The 17,959-nt window shown below is 37.3% G+C and overlaps 1 protein-coding gene across 1 annotated transcript in view; it reads left to right on the forward strand.

Annotated features, from left to right (window-relative positions):
* Positions 1-17,959, forward strand: part of PLPPR4 (phospholipid phosphatase related 4) — a 55,035-nt gene that overhangs the window by 22,158 nt on the left and 14,918 nt on the right. Inside the window, exons 2-3 of the mRNA XM_086394452.1 lie at positions 9,356-9,541; positions 17,072-17,201. Of these exons, the coding sequence (XP_086250578.1) occupies positions 9,356-9,541; positions 17,072-17,201 (316 nt within the window). The remainder of the gene's footprint in view (positions 1-9,355; positions 9,542-17,071; positions 17,202-17,959) is intronic.

The raw sequence follows: 17,959 nt of genomic DNA on the forward strand, positions 1-17,959 counted from the left end.
GTCGCTTCAGTGGTGTCCAACTCTGTGCGACCCCATGGACTGTAGCCCGTCAGGCTCTGCTGTCCCTGGGATTTCCTAGGCAAGAATACTGGAGCAGGTTGCCATTTCCTCCTCCAGGGGATCTCTCCGACCCAGGGATAGAACCCATGTCTCCTGCATTTGCAGGTGGATTCTTTACCACTGGTGCTGCCTAGAAAGCCCTAGCACATATTAAGCACTCAATAAGTATTTGTTGGGTTTTGAAGAGCCTTCTAATTTTCACCCTGCTTTTACCTTTGACCCATCACAATCATTCTCAACTCAACTGCCACAGTGATCTTCCTAAAATATATTTTGAGTCTTACTACATCTCTGCTTAAACACTCCAAAGTTATTTCCAAATGTACTTTGAAAATGAATAAAATACGAACGCCTGCCATGAACGTCAATGTTCTGTGAAGTCTGGTCCCAAATCCACCTCTCTGACTTTAGCTTTCCTTTTGACTATGCCTTTTACCTGGTTTTTATATGGTTAGTTCATTCTTGCCCACTCAGGTCTCTGTTTTAAAGATACTTACCTAGGTAGGTCTTCCTTGATCTAAAATAGCAATATAGGCAATTACCACAGCCCCCTGTCTTGTCTTCTTTATAATATGTTTTCTTGCTAATATTGTAATTTTTAATTTTTATCTGCATTCTTCAGAAAGAATGAAGTCTTCATCAGAATAAGGACTTTGTCTTTTATTGCAGCTGTATTCCCAGGATGTAGAACAATGCCTCGAACTAGTAGGCTTCAATAGATATTTGTTGAATGAATAAATAAATGAGCCATGGATACAATGTATGTAACTGACCTTTTGTTACCATAATCCCACCAGTTTATGAATATCTCAGTGGACTCCAAATTTACCATGTCCGTGTAAAAGGAAAAGAATGGAATTGATAGGTCTGTAGGCTGAGAGCAAGTGAACTCACTGAATGAGAAAAGTTTGTTATTATCAAGATGCTAAAAACAAGCAAGCTATTTGACCTAGATAAAATGTCATGATAGATTCCATAAAATGTTTCAGTAACATTGATGTACATCTTGTATTTGTCTTTTTCAAGTTGGCATCAGAAAAATCAATATTATCTTGTAAACATCATCTTTTGAAACACATTTCTTTTGTTTGCTCTGTTCTCTAAACTATTATAATTTTCTCTCTAAAAATTGCCCTATTATTTTTACTCACAAGACTTGTATCAGAGGATAATTATAAAAATCAATCTTTTCCTTTTGAAAACCATCTTCCCAATCTTCAGATAATTTCCCTTCTCTATATTGCTGCATAAAAATAGTGTGGTTCACACTTTTTTCCTTTGCTCTGACATAACTAGAGAATAAAATTCTTAATATTTAACTGTATAAGACTTTTAAAATGTCTTTTTAAATCTCATCTTAAATGCAACCGAAAGCTGTCTGTGTGATTTTATGTACATATATCATTTTATGTATATATATCAATTCTATATGCCAAAGTCAGCACATACTGTCTGTTAAATTTCTTACATTCAAAAGAAAGTTATTGTTGGGTACTTAAAAAGGTAAAAATAATCTTTGAAGATAAGTATGTTAGAAACAAACATTGCCATTTAATCCATTACACTGTCCAGTAGTAAAATACAGTATAGGAAAATGATGTCTAAAATTACTTTTACCCTAAATATTTTAATAAGTATTTTGTTCAAATATCTTTCTTAAAAACCAAAATTGATATAAAAGGCAAAGAGTAAAAGATACCTTTTTTAAAAAGTCAGAGAAACAAATATCAAAAGGGAATGAAAATATGATTCTTATTTTGAAGACAGATGAAAGTCTTGAAACATGCTTCAATAGAACTATATAAAAGATATTAACATATGGATAGAAAGATATACAGATTATAAAAACTGGAAATATTAGCCATTTCAAGGAGGCTAATGTCTTAAAAGGCTAAACTGCATAATATTAACAATGAAGGAAATTATTTTCACATATATTTATAATATATATGCATATATATTTGAAAGACATTATGATATTATATTATTAGTTTAAATATTAAAGAAAATAAGCTTAGGCCCCATCTTAAGGATATTTTCATTGGAGAAGCAGAGAAAGGCTATAACTAATCTATACCAGATCACTGTAATAAAGAACAGTGTGTAGAAATTTCCAAAACAAAGTAGTGGGAAATTAAGAAAGAGGAAATTACTCTCAAAAAGGATTACCAAGTAAGGCAAGTGGGAAAGGTGACATTTGAGGAGTGTATTATTATTAATATGTATAACAGCAACGACCATCTCAAACATGACTCCTGTTTAAAACGCATGTGAAGGCCTAAAATATGAACTAATGGCATCAAGGGAAGAATGTGGATCATCAAATCTGGTTAAATATTTGACATTCAAATTAATGGAGGAAAATTTTTTATAAATTTATTGAAACCACATTTCTAAGATAATGTTTATGCTAAGTGAAACTTACTGTTAACTACAGATTTGCAAATATAAACTCTTATTTAAACAGAACTGCAGATTAAACAGTACCCCCATTCATTGATGCTAATTGTATTTTAGAACACCAGACCACCTGACCTGCCTCTTGAGAAATCTGTATGCAGGTCAGGAAGCAACAGTTAGAACTAGACATGGAACAGCTGACTGGTTCCAAATAGGAAAAGGATTATATCAAGGATGTATATTGTCACCCTGCTTGTTTTACTTATATGCAGAGTACATCATGAGAAACGGTGAGCTGAAACACAAGCTGGAATCAAGATTGCCGGGAGAAGTATCAATAACCTCAGATATGCAGATGATACCACCCTTAGGGTAGAAAGCAAAGAAGAACTAAAGAGCCTCTTGATGAAAGTGAAAGAGGAGAGTGAAAAAGTTGGCTTAAAGCTCAACATTCAGAAAACGAAGATCATGGCATCTGGTCCCATCACTTTATGACAAATAGGTGGGGAAACAGTGGAAACAGTGGCAGACTTTATTTTGGGGGGCTCCAAAATTGCTTCAGATGGTGACTGCAGCCATGAAATTAAAAGACGCTTACTCCTTGGAAGAAAAGCAATGACCAACCGAGACAGCATATTAAAAAGCAGATATGCTGCTTTTTCCAATCCCAAAGAAAGGCAATGCCAAAAAATGCTCATCTCACACGCTAGTACAGTAATGCTCAAAATTCTCCAAGCCAGGCATCAGCAATACGTGAACCATGAAATTCCAGATGTTCAAGCTGGTTTTAGAAAAGGCAGAGGAACCAGAGATCAAATTGCCAATATCTGCTGGATCACTGAAAAACCAAGAGAGTTCCAGAAAAAACATCTATTTCTGCTTTATTGACTATGCCAAAGCCTTTGACTGTGTGGATCACAATAAACTGTGGAAAATTCTTCAAAAGATGGGAATACCAGACCACCTGACCTGCCTCTTGAGAAATCTATATGCAGGTCAGGAAGCAACAGTTAGAACTGGACATGGAACAACAGACTGGTTCCAAATAGGAAAAGGAGTACGTCAAGGCTGTATATTGTCAGCCTGCTTATTTAACTTATATGCAGAGTACATTATAAGAAACACAGGGCTGGAGGAAGCATAAGCTAGAATCAAGATTTCCGGGAGAAATATCAATAACCTCAGATATGCAGATGACACCATGCTTAAGGCAGAAAGTGAAGAAGAACTAAACAGCCTCTTGATGAAAGTGAAAGAGGAAAGTGAAAAAGTTGTCTTAAAGCTCAACATTCAGAAAACTAAGATCATGGCAATTGGTCCCATCACTTCTTGGCAAATAGATGGAGAAACAGTGGAAACAGTGGCTGACTTTATTTTTCTGGGCTCCAAAATCATTCCAGATGGTGACTGCAGCCATGAAATTAAAAGACATTTACTCCTTGGAAGGAAAGTTATGACCAACCTAGACAGCATATTAAAAAGCAGAGACATTACTTTGTCAACAAAGGTTCATGTAGTCAAGGTATAGTTTTTCCAGTAGTCATGTATGGATGTGAGAGTTGGACTATAAAGAAAGCTGAGTGCTGAAGAATTGATGCTTTTGAACTGTGGTGTTGGAAAAGACTCTTGAGAGTCCCTTGGACTGCAAGGAGATCCAGCCAGTCCATCCTAAAGGAGATCAGTCCTGGGTGTTCATTGGAAGGACTGATGTTGAAACTGAAACTCCAATACTTTGGCTACCTGATGCAAAGAACTGACTCATTAAAGCTGTGGTACATATACACAATGGAGTATTACTCAGCCATTAAAAAGAATACATTTGAATCAGTTCTAATGAGGTGGATGAAACTGGAGCCTATTATACAGAGTGAAGTAAGCCAGAAGGAAAAACATAAATACAGTATACTAACGCATATATATGGAATTTAGAAAGATGGTAACAATAACCTTGTGTACGAGACAGCAAAAGAGACACTGATGTATAGAACAGTCTTATGGACTCTGTGGGAGAGGGAGAGGGTGGGAAGATTTGGGAGAGTGACATTGAAACATGTAGAATATCATGTAAGAAACGAGTTGCCAGTCCAGGTTCGATGCGCGATACTGGATGCTTGGGGCTGGTGCACTGGGACGACCCAGAGGGATGGTGTGGGGAGGGAGGAGGGAAGAGGGTTCAGGATGGGGAACACATGTATGCCTGTGGCGGATTCATTTTGATATTTGGCAAAACTAATACAATTATGTAAAGTTTAAAAATAAAATAAAATTAAAAAAATAATAATAATAAAAAAAACCCTGATGCTGGGAAAGATTAAAAACGGGAGGAGAAGGGGACGACAGAAGGTGAGATGGTTGGATGGCATCATCGATTCAATGGACATGAGTTTTAGTAAATTGAGTTAACTCCAGGTGTCGGTGATGGACAGAGAGGCCTGGTGTGCATGGGGTCGCAAAGAGTTGGACAGGACTGAATGACTGAACTGAACTGAACTGATCCTAAAACTCTACTCCCATTTTTGGAAATGAAGCACAGAGCTATGTTTAAGAAAGAAGACCTTGTGGCTACAATTTGTGAATTCGAAATCCAACCACTTCTACTTGCTAGAGGATACTGAGCTTATCTATCCGAAAAGTATAAATAATTGTTTAGCATACATACCTCCCAAATAGCACTTATGTCATAATTGAAAGTTTTTAATTAGATGAATTAAAATTAATAAAATTAATTAAAATTTCAAAAACAGAAAATTATCTGTCATATTGAGTGATATTTAAAGTATTTGTTGAATTAAAGATAGAATATATTTAACTTAATTTAAATGGAAAAACCTTAATTGTGCACATAGACCATAAAGTGTTGATTTATTGGTTGAGTCTGGAAGCTACTACTTCTTACAGGAGAGGGAAATGGTGAGGAGGAATGACCAGATAGTTAGAGTGGTCAAATGGTCATGGATTTTAATAAGAAAAATGTAAGTGTTTTTACAGGCTTTTGTTCTCTCTATTGAAAAACACCCATCTGAAAAACAGAAAGACAATGCCAGATTAGTTTCATACATTATTAATTTTTCCAATAAACTTAATTCTCACCTCATTACAAAAACTATATTGGGAATAGAAGACATAATACTGTCTTGTAAATTTATTTATTTTTAAAACAGATGACCAGATATTGTGGATGGTCAATAATATTTTTTTTAACAAAACTTGATCTGCTTTGTTAAATAAATATTGTATCCTCCACTAGTAAGTAAGCCTTAAGATAGATAATTTTTTCAATGTTGTAGAAATCTGTGTCTTCAGATTCTGAAAGACCTAGCATTGGACATTGTACTTGAAGTAGTTTTCTCTAGCTGAGAACAGGTGTCTAAGTAAGCTTATGATCCTTAATCACCAAGCCCATGTCTTGTTTGCCATATCATAGTAAGGACCCACATAGTACCTGGCACATTGTAGGTTGAACGAATGAATAATTCAATCTATGACACAAAGTGTAGAAAGTAAATTGTGCCTAGTTTAGGTTTAGCAGACAAACTGGAGGACATCCAGTAAAATTAGAATTTCAGATAAACAATTTTTAACGTTGGTATTTCCCAAATATTACATGGGTACCACTCTAAAAGTGATTTATTGCTTATCTGAAATTCTAATTTCACTGAGTGATGTATTTTCATTTGCTAAATCTGGTAACTCTAGTCTAGTTATTGTAATGAATTAATATTTGCTTGTTTATTCAATTAGTCATTTATCAACAGGCATTTATTGTTTTATTAAATTATGAAATGATATATTGCATGCCTACCATGTGCCAGGAATAATTCTATACCTTGGGGACTCAGCAATAAATAACACTGGCAGACTCACTTCATGGAGCATGTATTTCAGTGGGAGATGAGGGGAGAAGAAAAATAAATAAGTGAAGTGTTAAATCAACAAGACAATTTCAGTTAATGATAAACGTCATGAAGAAATGAAAAGATGATGATAGGGGTAGAGGGAAAGATGGATCAATGACTACCTTCTTAATGATGATACAGAAGTCATCATTAAATGATAAGGAAAAGCCATTCAGACAAAGAGCTGGGGGAGAGCACAAAAGAAAGAAGAAATGGCACATGGAAAAACCCTAGGTAGAAATGAATTTGACTGCTGCAGGGTAAGAGTGAAAATCATAGGACTACAGCAAACTAAAAAGCTTCTACACAGCAAAGGAAACCATCAAAAAATGAAAAGACAGCCAATCAGATGTAGTGAAAGCGAAAGTTGCTCAGTCGTGTCCGACTTTTTGCTACCCCGTGGACTAAGTCCATGGAATTCTCCAGGCCAGAATACTGGAGTGGGTAGCCTTTCCTTTCTCCAGGGGATCTTCCCAACCCAGAGACTGAACCCAGGTCTCCCACATTGCAGTCAGATTCTTAACCAACTGAGCTATGAGGGAAGCCCAATCAGATGTAAACAAGTATTTATAAATCATTTATCTATTATAATGGCATCACCAACTCAGTGGACATGAACTTGGGCAAACTCCAGGAGATAGTGAGGGACAGGGAGGCCTGGTGTGCTGCAGTCCATGGGGTTGCAAAGGGTCAGAAATGACTTAGCGACTGAACAACAAAATCTATTATAATTAGGGCCAATGTCCAAAGTACATATAAGGGACTCATACTACTTAATAGGGCCTTCTTCAGTGACTCAGTGGTAAAGAATCCACCTGCAATACAGGATACGTGTGTTTGATCTTTGGGTTGGGAAGATCCCCTGGAGAAGGAAATGGCAACCCACTTTAGTATTCTAGGCTGGGAAATCCCATGGACAGAGGCTAACATGGTGGGCTATGGTCCATGGGGTTGCAAAGAGTCAGGGACGATTTAGTGACTAAACAACACCACCACCTTAATAGCCAGAAAAAAAAAAAAAAAACCTCCCCCAAAACAAGCAAACCCAAGCAATTTGATTATAAAATGAGCAGAGGATCTGAATAGACAGTTTTCCAAAGAAGATATACAATGGGCAATAGATATAGGAAAAGATGCTCATATCACTAATCATGAAGGAAATGTAAATCAAGACCACATGAGGTATCACCTGACACCTATTAGAATGATTATCCTCAAAAAGACAAGAAATAACAAGTGTTGACATGGATGTGGTGGAAAGGGAACCATTGTGCTCTGTTTGGGTATGGAAACCTGTGCATCCACTGTGGAAAACAGTAGTTTTCTTAAAAAAATTAAAATAAGAGTGCCATATGATCCCATGGTTCCACTTCCAGGTATTTATCTAAAGAAAACTAAAACACCAACTGGAAAAGATATATGCCCCACTGTATTCATTGCAGCATAGTTTGCAGTAATCAAGACATGGATTCAACCTAAGTGTCCACTGATGGATGAAGAAGTAAAGAAAATGTGGTACATATATACTATGGAATATTATTCAGCCTTCAAAAAGAAGGAAATACTGACATTTGAGACAACATGGATGGATTTTTAAGGCATTATGCCAAGTGAAATAAGTCAGCCAGAGAAAGATAAATATCATATGATTTCATCTATATGTAGAATCAAAGAAACAACAGCAATAAAAAATCAAATTCATAGAAATAGAGAACAGATTGGTGGTTGCCAGAGGTGGGGAATGACAGTGGGCAAGATGGGTAAAGGGGGTTGAAAGTCACAGATGCTCAGTTATAAGGCAAGTAAGTCCTGGGGTTGTGATGTTCATATAGACACTATAGGTAATAATACTGTATTCTATGTTTAAAAGTTGCTAAAAGAGTTGATTTTAAAAGTACTAATCATAAAAAAGAAATTGTTAAGTATGTGTAGTGGGATGTTGACTAAATTTATTGTGGTGATCATTTTGTAATATATATAAAAATATTAAATCTTATGTTGCATACCTGAAATTAATATAATGTTATAGTTGATATATGTCAATTATGTCTCAATCAAAAGGGGTGACCCATTGGCTTATAGTGCTTAGGGGGCTGGTTGCTACTGCTGCTTAGTCACTAAGTTGTGTCCAACTCTGTGCTATCCCAATAGTCTGTAGCCCTTCAGTCTCCTCTGTCCATGGGGTTCTCCAGGCAAGAATACTGGAATGAGTTGCCATTTGCTTCTCCAGGGGATCTTCCTGACCCGGGATGGAACCCACCTCTCCTGCCTGACAGGCACAGATCTTTACCACAGATCCACCTGTAAAGCCCAAGGGGACTGGTAGTGGTGGTTTAGTCACTAAGTCGTGTCCAACTCTTGCAACCCCATGGACGGTAGCCTGCCAGGCTCCTCTGTCCATGGGATTCTCAAGGCAAGAATACTGGAGTGGGTTGCCATTTCCTTCTCCAGGGGATCTTCCTGACCCAGGAATCAAACCCGGGTCTCCTGCATTGTAGGCAGATTCTACAGTGGGGGGCTGGGGAATAGTATAAATATGGTATAAAAAGATGTAAGAAACTGAAGCAAGAGCCAGGTCATGCATTCAATGGTGTAAATTTTGAATTTTATTCAAGCAAAATGGGACCCACTGGAGTAGTTAAAATCAGGAGCAATATGACCTAAAATAAAATATTTTCAGAATATTTAGGATGCTGGGTAGAAATTGGATAGATGGGATGGGGAGGGTAAGTGTGAAAGTGGAGCAGCATTTAGGAGTAATCCAAGAGCAAAGGTGAGGCATGCCGTGCGTTCAGAGAAAGCTGGTGACAGAGGTGGATGAATTAGAGTTTATTTTGAAGGCAGAAGCAATAGTAAGTACGAATGACTTTAATTCTGAGATCAGAGAGGAGTGGTAAGAGAAAATGGAAAACACTTGTGTTTCTAATTTCAATATGTACTGATTCTATATATGACCTGTGTAGAAAAATAAATTTATCTTCTCTGTCCTTCATTCTCAGTTGCCTATATTGGCATCATCGGTGGTTAGCCTGTATTTCCTTGAACTCACGGATGTCTTCAAACCCGTGCACTCTGGATTCAGCTGCTATGACCGGAGTCTTAGCATGCCATACATTGAACCCACCCAGGAGGCAATTCCTTTCCTCATGTTGCTTAGCTTGGCTTTTGCTGGACCTGCAATTACGGTAAGAATTGCCCCCAAATTGTGTTTGTCAGCCCCAGAAGACTAAGAATGACCACATTTATGTAATAAATGAGGTGTCCCTGGTGGCTCAGATGGTGAAGAATCTGTCTACAATGCGGGAGACCTGGGTTTGATCCCTGGGTTGGGAAGATCCCCTGGAGTCGGGAATGGCAGCCCATTCCAGTATTCTCACCTGGAGAATTCCCTAGACAGAGGGGCCTGGTGGGCCGCTGTCCATGGGGTCGCACAGAGTCGGAAGGACTGAGCAACTAATTTTCACTTTCATGTAATAAATGGGTTAAAAACAAACAATAAGTTTCTGATACACTTCCTCATTAATGTATTTCTCATGCATTCATGGAGAAGGAAATGGCAACCCACTCCAGTGTTCTTGCCTGGAGAATCCCATGGCCAAAGGGGCCTGGTGGGCTACTGTCCATGGGGTTGCACAGAGTTGGACACGACTGAAGCGACTTAGCATGCATGCATGCATTGGAGAAGGAAATGGTAACCCACTCCAGTATTCATTGCCTACAGAATCCCATGGACAGAAGAGCCTGGGGGCTGCTGTCTGTGGGGTCGCACAGAGTTGGGCACGACTGAAGCAACTTAGCAGCAGCAGCAGCATGCATTCATACCATGTCTCAAGTCTTAGAATCTATGGGAAAGAAACAAATAATTCTATAGCCAACAGACTTTGTTCTCCAAAGTGCATGTTGCTATCAATTTTAGCAGATTAGCACTTTTTATTGATTCTTAGCCCTGAGCATGCACAACTGTACAGAAAAGAGGGTACAACTCACATTCCTGTCCACCACAAAATAAAATAATTTAGATTCAGAATAAGCATTTGGATTTTAAAATGTTTAACCTAAAGAAATGATGTAACCTATTGAAATTGAATTAGAAATCTAGTTATTTTTAGTTTGCTAACATACAAATTGGGAATTAGATATTTTTCAATAAATTTATTAATAAATAACACAAACATAGTCTTTATAGCATCTCTTTGGCCCCCAAAACCTACCTAAAAGGACAAGAATCATGTTTCAGGGTTAATAATATTTATTTCTAACAGCAGGAACTCTTTACTTTTATGATGCTAATGAATGTCAGAGGAAGTGGTCATTAAATAAAAAGTTGTATTTGAATGGAGTTTTTATAGGATCCCCTAAAGAACTGGTCTCTTCTGGTTCATTATATGGCAGTTTTAGAAAAGTCTCTGCATTGACCTTTTGTATACCCTTGGATTTGTTTCTTTTTTAATTTCCTCACATTAAACAACAGCATTCTATTTACACTATAAATTACATGAAATATTATCAGAAAATAAAACTGAAATTTAAATTTTCCTAGAACTTCATCATACTTAAAAGATGAATTTTGAGACCTTTTGGTCTCAAAACACTTTGTAAGTTTTAAGAAATGAGTTATCTGAACTTCAGTAACTCCAGGATGATTGGAACTGTTAATGATGTACTTGGAAGTAGCTGAGACTCTGACTAAAAGCATATTTAACATGCAATATTGTTCAGAGTGGGCTTCTTTGGTAGCTCAGACGGTAAAGCGTCTGCCTGCAATGCGGGAGACCCAGGTTTGATCCCTGGGTTGAGAAGATCCCCTGGAGAAGGAAATGGCAACCCACTCCAATACTCTTACCAGGAAAATCCCATGGACAAGGAACCTGGTAGGCTACAGTCTGTGGAGTCACAAAATCAGACATGACTGAATGACTTCACTTTCGCTATTGTTCAGAGTAACAGTATTTTCTGGTCATTTCTCTAATGACTTACCAAAAAATCTATTATCATCCAGTTATTTGACAAAAGCAAAAAATATACATGTTTTAAATCTAGTAGACCAGAAAGCATTTCTCCTAATTAGAATATAATGCAAAAATTTATTGTAATTAATATATTTGAAGTACAATTGTAAAATACAAATGCTTGTGACTCTACTGAAGAGGCTATGATGACATTTCATCAGTTACATAATTTCTTCTTTATATACCCAGACGTCTTTCTTCCCTGGGTCTTAGACTAAGTGGCTAGGAGAACACATCTAATTGTGGCTTTTCCTGCCAGCATCATTTATTTCACACTGATCCCTTTGCTGACACTGTTACAGGTCCTGTCAATGACCTTGGCCTCATTATTGTGTTCCTGCTTTTCTGACTCCCTCATTTCCAGTAATAAATTCTCGAAATGCAATTAAGGATGCTTTCTGGGAGATTCTGAGTCAACACTTTCTTTCTTGAGCCTTGAGAGGTGGAAGAACAAGTTTGCTCTGACTACCTCTACCAAGTTGACCTGGGGAACCCAGTGCCAACTCCTTCGGCAAAGACTGCCTGAATTCCCAGGTTGCCCCTGGGCCTCCTCCATAAGCTGTTGCATGCCTCTTTATGGGAGGAGAGGCAAACTAGGGAAATATTTACACTGCTAGGTCCCTGATCTTCCCCTGATCATTCAGGATATTCCAAGATGTCAGTGATTCTTTTCTTCCACACTTCCTTCATGGATTTTGAGTAAACAACTTGATGGTAAAATTAATCTTGACTTCATGGACATCAAATAACTGTCTTTTACATCTTACTCTCTAAACATATATCTTCTCTAAATTTCTAATTTCATTTTCCCTTGTTTTAAAGCCTTTTCCCAAAACATTGGTTTTTATTGTGTCTGTATGTCACTGTAGTCGTAAAATAGGGGTCACCAACCCCAGGGCCATGGACCAGTACCAATCCATGGCCCGTTAGGAACCAAGCGAAGCTTCATCTGTATTTACAGCTACTCCCCATCACTCACATTACCCCCTGAGCTTCACCTCCCGGCAGATCATTGGCAACATTAGGTTCTCATAGGAGTATGGACCCTACTGTGAACTGTGCACGTGAGGGATCTAGGTTGCTCGCTTCTTATGAGAATCTAATGCCTGATGATCTGAGGTGGAGCTGAGGTGGTGAGGCAAGCTGGGTGGGAGTGGCTGCCACTTGTCTCTCATCACCCCCAAACCTAGTTGCAGGAAAACAAGCTCAGGGCCCCCATGGATTCTACATCATGGTGAGGTATATAGTGATTTCCTTATATACCACAGTGTAACAATAATAGAAATAAAGTGCACAATAAATGTAGTGTGCTTGAATCCTCTTGGAACCATCCCTCCCCCCATCTGTGGAAAAAGTGTCTTCCACAAAACCAGTCTGTGGTGCCAAGAAGGTTGGGGACTGCTATGCCAGAGCCATGATTCTGTCTCTAAACTTACTACGTATGTTACTGCTCCAACTTCTTTCCCTACTCTTCCTGAAAGTGAAAATAACAGACTCTAATTCCCTATGTTCAAGGATGCCATTTTCTTTTTTTTTCTTTTTTGGCAGTATTAATCTGTTCCAAAATGGAATGGTGGGGGAGCCAGAGAGGCAGGATGAATTCTCCTTTGAAAATCACTTTCATAGTCCATTGGTGTAAGCAGAGGTGCTTCTTATTTTCACCCATTCATATGAAGAGAAGGCAAAGCAAAACAAAAGACCACACATGGGTAGTATTCTTTAAAAGGAGGTTTATATTCTTTACAAAAGGAAGATCAACTGATATTTTTTATACAGGCATTTACATATAACTCATGTGATGTTTGCTGCTCAGGTTTAAATTTTTTTAAAATTTATTTAGTTATTTTTGGCTGTGCTTGGTCTTTGTTGCTGTGTGCTGGCTTTCTTTAGTTGGAGCAAGCAAGCAGGGGGCTACTCTTCATTGTGGTATGCAGGCTTCTCCTTGTGGTGGCTTCTCTTATCGCAGAGCACAGGCTCTAGAGTGCACGAACTTCAGTAGCTGTGGGACATGGGCTTAGTTGCTTCATGGCATATGGGATCTTCCCAGACCAGGGATCAAACCAGTGTCCCCTGAATTGCAAGGTGGACTCATAACCACTGGACCAAGGAAGCCCCTCAGATTTTTTTTTGATGCTGTGAAAGATATTTTAAAAATTACCTGCCTTTGTATTGTTACGCAAGAAATTGTAAAACTTCTTTTGTGTCTGTGAAATGTATATTCTTATTTTTTGAAACTGTCTTTAAATTTTCATCTTTAACATTAACTTTTAACTTACTTTTAAGTGATAATTAAACAAGCATTTTGTTTAGTCCTTTGGAGATTCTCAAGGAAAATAGCACAGAATATTAAGGCTTTTCATAAATCTTTCCGAAATCTATATGAATAGAAAACATGTGTATGTTCTCTTCCCTGGAAGTAAAGGGATTAAAGAGTAAGCATATCCAGTTTTATAGAAGAATTGTATTGAAATTTATTATTGTTTCTGGGAGGTAACCTTAGCTTTAGGAGAGTATATACTCTCCTTTAAGTGGCTTTTCCAAGGGCAGTGTCCGTATAATAATAAGCAATGTATTTCCTCTCTGCGTCTCCCCTGAAACAGTCACTTTAGAATCTCTTTCAAAAACCTGTCCATGATATCTGACATGCACAAAATGGTATTGTTTCTTTTCAGGATTGTATACGGCATAAACAGAATATTGTGAGAAGATACTTGTCATATACTGTTTTCTATTTCCAAATGACAACAGCAACAAATAATTCTGTTGTCAACACCTAATCCTTGAAACCATATTGCATCACAACAGCATGTCATTCAGAATGGGGAGACAAGCAGGCATATTTGAAAATACATCAGGAAACATCTATCCTTTCCCTGAGGAGAATTCTATCTTTAAAGCAAATTAAATCATTTTGAAAATGCATACAGTGACATGTAGGTCAAGGTTAAATGAATAGTAGTGTGAAGAGAAAATTAATGTGCTCCTTCGAGAGTGGGAGAGTTGGATGATGTCAAAATACTGACAAGAAACCTCCATCCATAATCAAACCAGGATGTGAAAGCACTCTCCTGACATATGAGTTTTGAGCTTATTAAGCAAATAAATGAAAACTCTTGAAATTTCAAGGTCACTTGAGATAATGACTGCTGTGTTATATGACAAGAAGCATTTCCCTAATGACACTAAACAAATAAATTCTTGCATACTTTAGCATTCAAGGATAATATGTGAATCACTATTTACATGTATAATTAAAAAGAAACAAAATTATTCACAGAATTATTATTAAAGAAATGAAAATGAAATGAGCCTCTCAATGCATTTCAGGACACGTTTCAGAAATGAGTGGTTCATTTTCTTGAAATGATGAATTTGGGATAATTATGATATTATTCTACTTGCATGGTGCAACATGTCACATCTATCTGTGCAGAATAGTATAGAATCTTTTGTGTTTCTATGTCTAACTTGAAGTGATAATGTAGTATGGTATTTTTCAAAAAGTATAATTAACTTAGTATTCAATGATTTGAAAAAAAATTCCTTCTGATTATTTATATAGTTATCCATAAAGGAGTTTATCAGTGTATACCACAAGATTTTCACGCTTGTAAGGTTATTGGTAGAATTTTATTAAGAAAATTGTTTTTATAAAGGTTCCTTATAATTGTACATACACCATATGGAACTAAATAGATCAGACAGAACATTTGAAGCATAAGGTCATAGATTTAGTCATGAGTTTTAAAAATCATAAATTTAAGTACTTTATAAAATAAATGTTAAGTAGGTGTTGAGAACTGGGAACTTTTCCTTGGAAAATATATTTCAGTTCCCAGTCACGGTGATAATCTTTAAAGTGACATGATCACTTATACCTAAGGGACTGCCTGTTCCCAGTTTCTCACTTCCACATTTTTAGCCATACTGATTCTAATTTCACAATAATCTCTGAGGCACAGTAACCCCCAATATTTGATTTTTTGCATTTAAAAAACCACATTATTTCAAGTCTTACTTTTCTTAATAACTACCAGCCCAAATGCCCAAGGTAATTAGCCAATGAGAATCCCACAGTGAAGGTAACAAAAGCAAACCCTGCAATGCGGGGCACTGTGCTAGATAGTGAGAATAAAAGGTAAAACAAAAAGATGATTTCCCCGCAGAGGGTCACAGTCAAGTGAGAAATAATCCAGCTATGCTAGAGGGAAGGACAAGATACTAAGGGAGCCACACAGAAGGGGCATACTTCAGTTTAGGATATAGTAAGGGATTTCAAGGGAAAGTTCTTGACGGAAATGATGCCTAAATGTATTGAGTTTGTCACTGATGTCCTGTGTCTTAGAACCCAACAGCAAGTGTGCTGTTCCTTATCATAAGTATGGTCCTCTGTTTACTGAAAACACATTTTCTAAATATTTCATTCTTAAGACGTATTACTCACTGGTAGTGGTAGTTGATATAGTTGCTAAGATGTGTCTGATTCTTGGGCCCCATGGATTATAGCCCACCAGACTCCTTTGTCCATGGGATTTCCCAGGCAACTGGAGTGGGTTGCCATTTCCTTCTCCAGGGGACCTTCCCTACCCAGGGATTGAACCCATGTCTCCTACATTGTAGGCAGTCTCCTGCATTGCAGGAGTATTTTTTACTGCCGAACCACTATTACTCAACATTACTCAGTATGAATGGTTAACTCTTCAGAAATCAACCACATCAAATTCTATTTCAGTTGTCCTGGAGCATTTTCATCCAAATGTTACTGCTTACCTAGATAGATTCTCTTATAATCTACATTCTCCAATAGGATAGTTACTAGCCACATGTGACTATTTCATTTTAAATCTGATTGATTTACATTTTAAATAATTAACTAAGTACAATGAAATGAAATTAAAACTTCAGCTCCTTGATTGCAGTAGCAAAAAAATTTCAAGTGCTCAATAGCCAACAGTGCTATTTCAAGTGCTCAATAGTGGCTGCCATATTGGACAAAGCAGAAAATATGTCCATCATCACAGAAAATTTTAGCAGATAGCTCTGCTTTAGATTGAACCTTTCTACTTTCATGTCTGCTTTACATGGGTGATCCTTCTGCCCAATTCCAAATTTTATTGAAATAATATGCTAATAAAATATTCCTGATTCTAACTCTGGTACTTATTTTATTCTCTCCTTGGGCATCTTGTTTTCATAGTTTTAAGGATAAAATGTTAAGATTCTAGGCGTCAGATCAGAATCAGTCACCATGTGATTAATCAGCTAAGTAACACTGGGTATTGTTGGGCATAGGGCCAAAGTCTGCAACCACATTGCAATAAAAGGATGCTATCACAATTTTGACCAGTATGTAGGAGCACAGAAGATCCAACTACGCTAGTTACAATTCCCTGATTACTTCTCACTGCTTCTGCAAATTCTCAGGAGAAATCCTCCCATCTCTAAAGTGCCTACAAAAGGTACATCTTTACTTAATTTAATTGATGGCATGTTAAGAGATAAATTCCCCTGCAGGAGGGCATGGCAACTCACTCCAGTATTCTTGCCTGGAAAATCCCATGGACAGAGGAGCCTAGCGGCTACAGTACATGGGGTCTCAAAGGAGTCAGACACGACTGAGCAACTGAGCATACATATGTAAGAGATAACTTATATAATTCATCTGCACCCGTTGAATCCATTTTGAATACCCTCTTGTCTTCACAGATTATGGTAGGGGAAGGAATCCTCTACTGTTGCCTGTCCAAAAGAAGGAATGGGGTTGGCCTGGAGCCCAACATTAACGCTGGAGGCTGCAACTTCAACTCGTTCCTTAGAAGAGCTGTCAGATTCGTTGGTGGGTGTGGGAAACCACAAAGAAAGAAAATGTTTTTCAAATAGAAATGTTATATTTAATTACAGATATTATCTTTAAAGCTGTAATTTAGATGTATAGTGTCAGGTACATGATGAATTTTACATTATACGAAAAAAAAAAAAAAAACTGTTAAAAACACCCTAATTTAAGTTTTGTATCCACAATGTGTTATAGTTAAGGTCCTTGTTTTGAGAGCCAGTATGCCATGCATTTCAGTTTATTTTTGTCTTAGCTCTGGTAGAATCATGAATTTACTTTAAAATGGTTTCTTGGATCTGGGTTCATTTTTTAAAATGGAGAGTAAATATCAGCAGACCAATATAAATGGATAACCCTTCAGAAATTACTTTAGCCACATCAGTGATTCCATTTCAATTGTCCTGCGGTGTTTTCATCCAGAAGTTACCGTCCATGGAAATGTCACCATGCAGCACAGCATCAAGGCTATTTTTCCTTGGTTATATCATCTAACTCTGCCTCCTATTTTTATGAGACCTACAGAATATCCATAGGCCTGTATCAGAGTCAAATGAGCATCTAAACCTTCATCTCTTCTGATTAGCATGTGACTGTCTTAATATTATTTGAGTCACAGACGTTTCTTTTTAACTGAATTGAAAAGTCAAGCCACATTACATCACACCACTGTGAATGTTTTAATTCATTCCTAGTAAATCAGCAAAAAGTTATTTTCACCTGTAACCTCTCAGTTCAAAGAGGTAGCTTCATTTAATACC

This window comes from Bos grunniens, chromosome 3 (assembly GCF_055505025.1).
Source record: "Bos grunniens cultivar Pamir isolate PY7600 chromosome 3, Bosgru_T2T1.0, whole genome shotgun sequence".
NCBI classification, from domain to species: domain Eukaryota; kingdom Metazoa; phylum Chordata; class Mammalia; order Artiodactyla; family Bovidae; genus Bos; species Bos grunniens.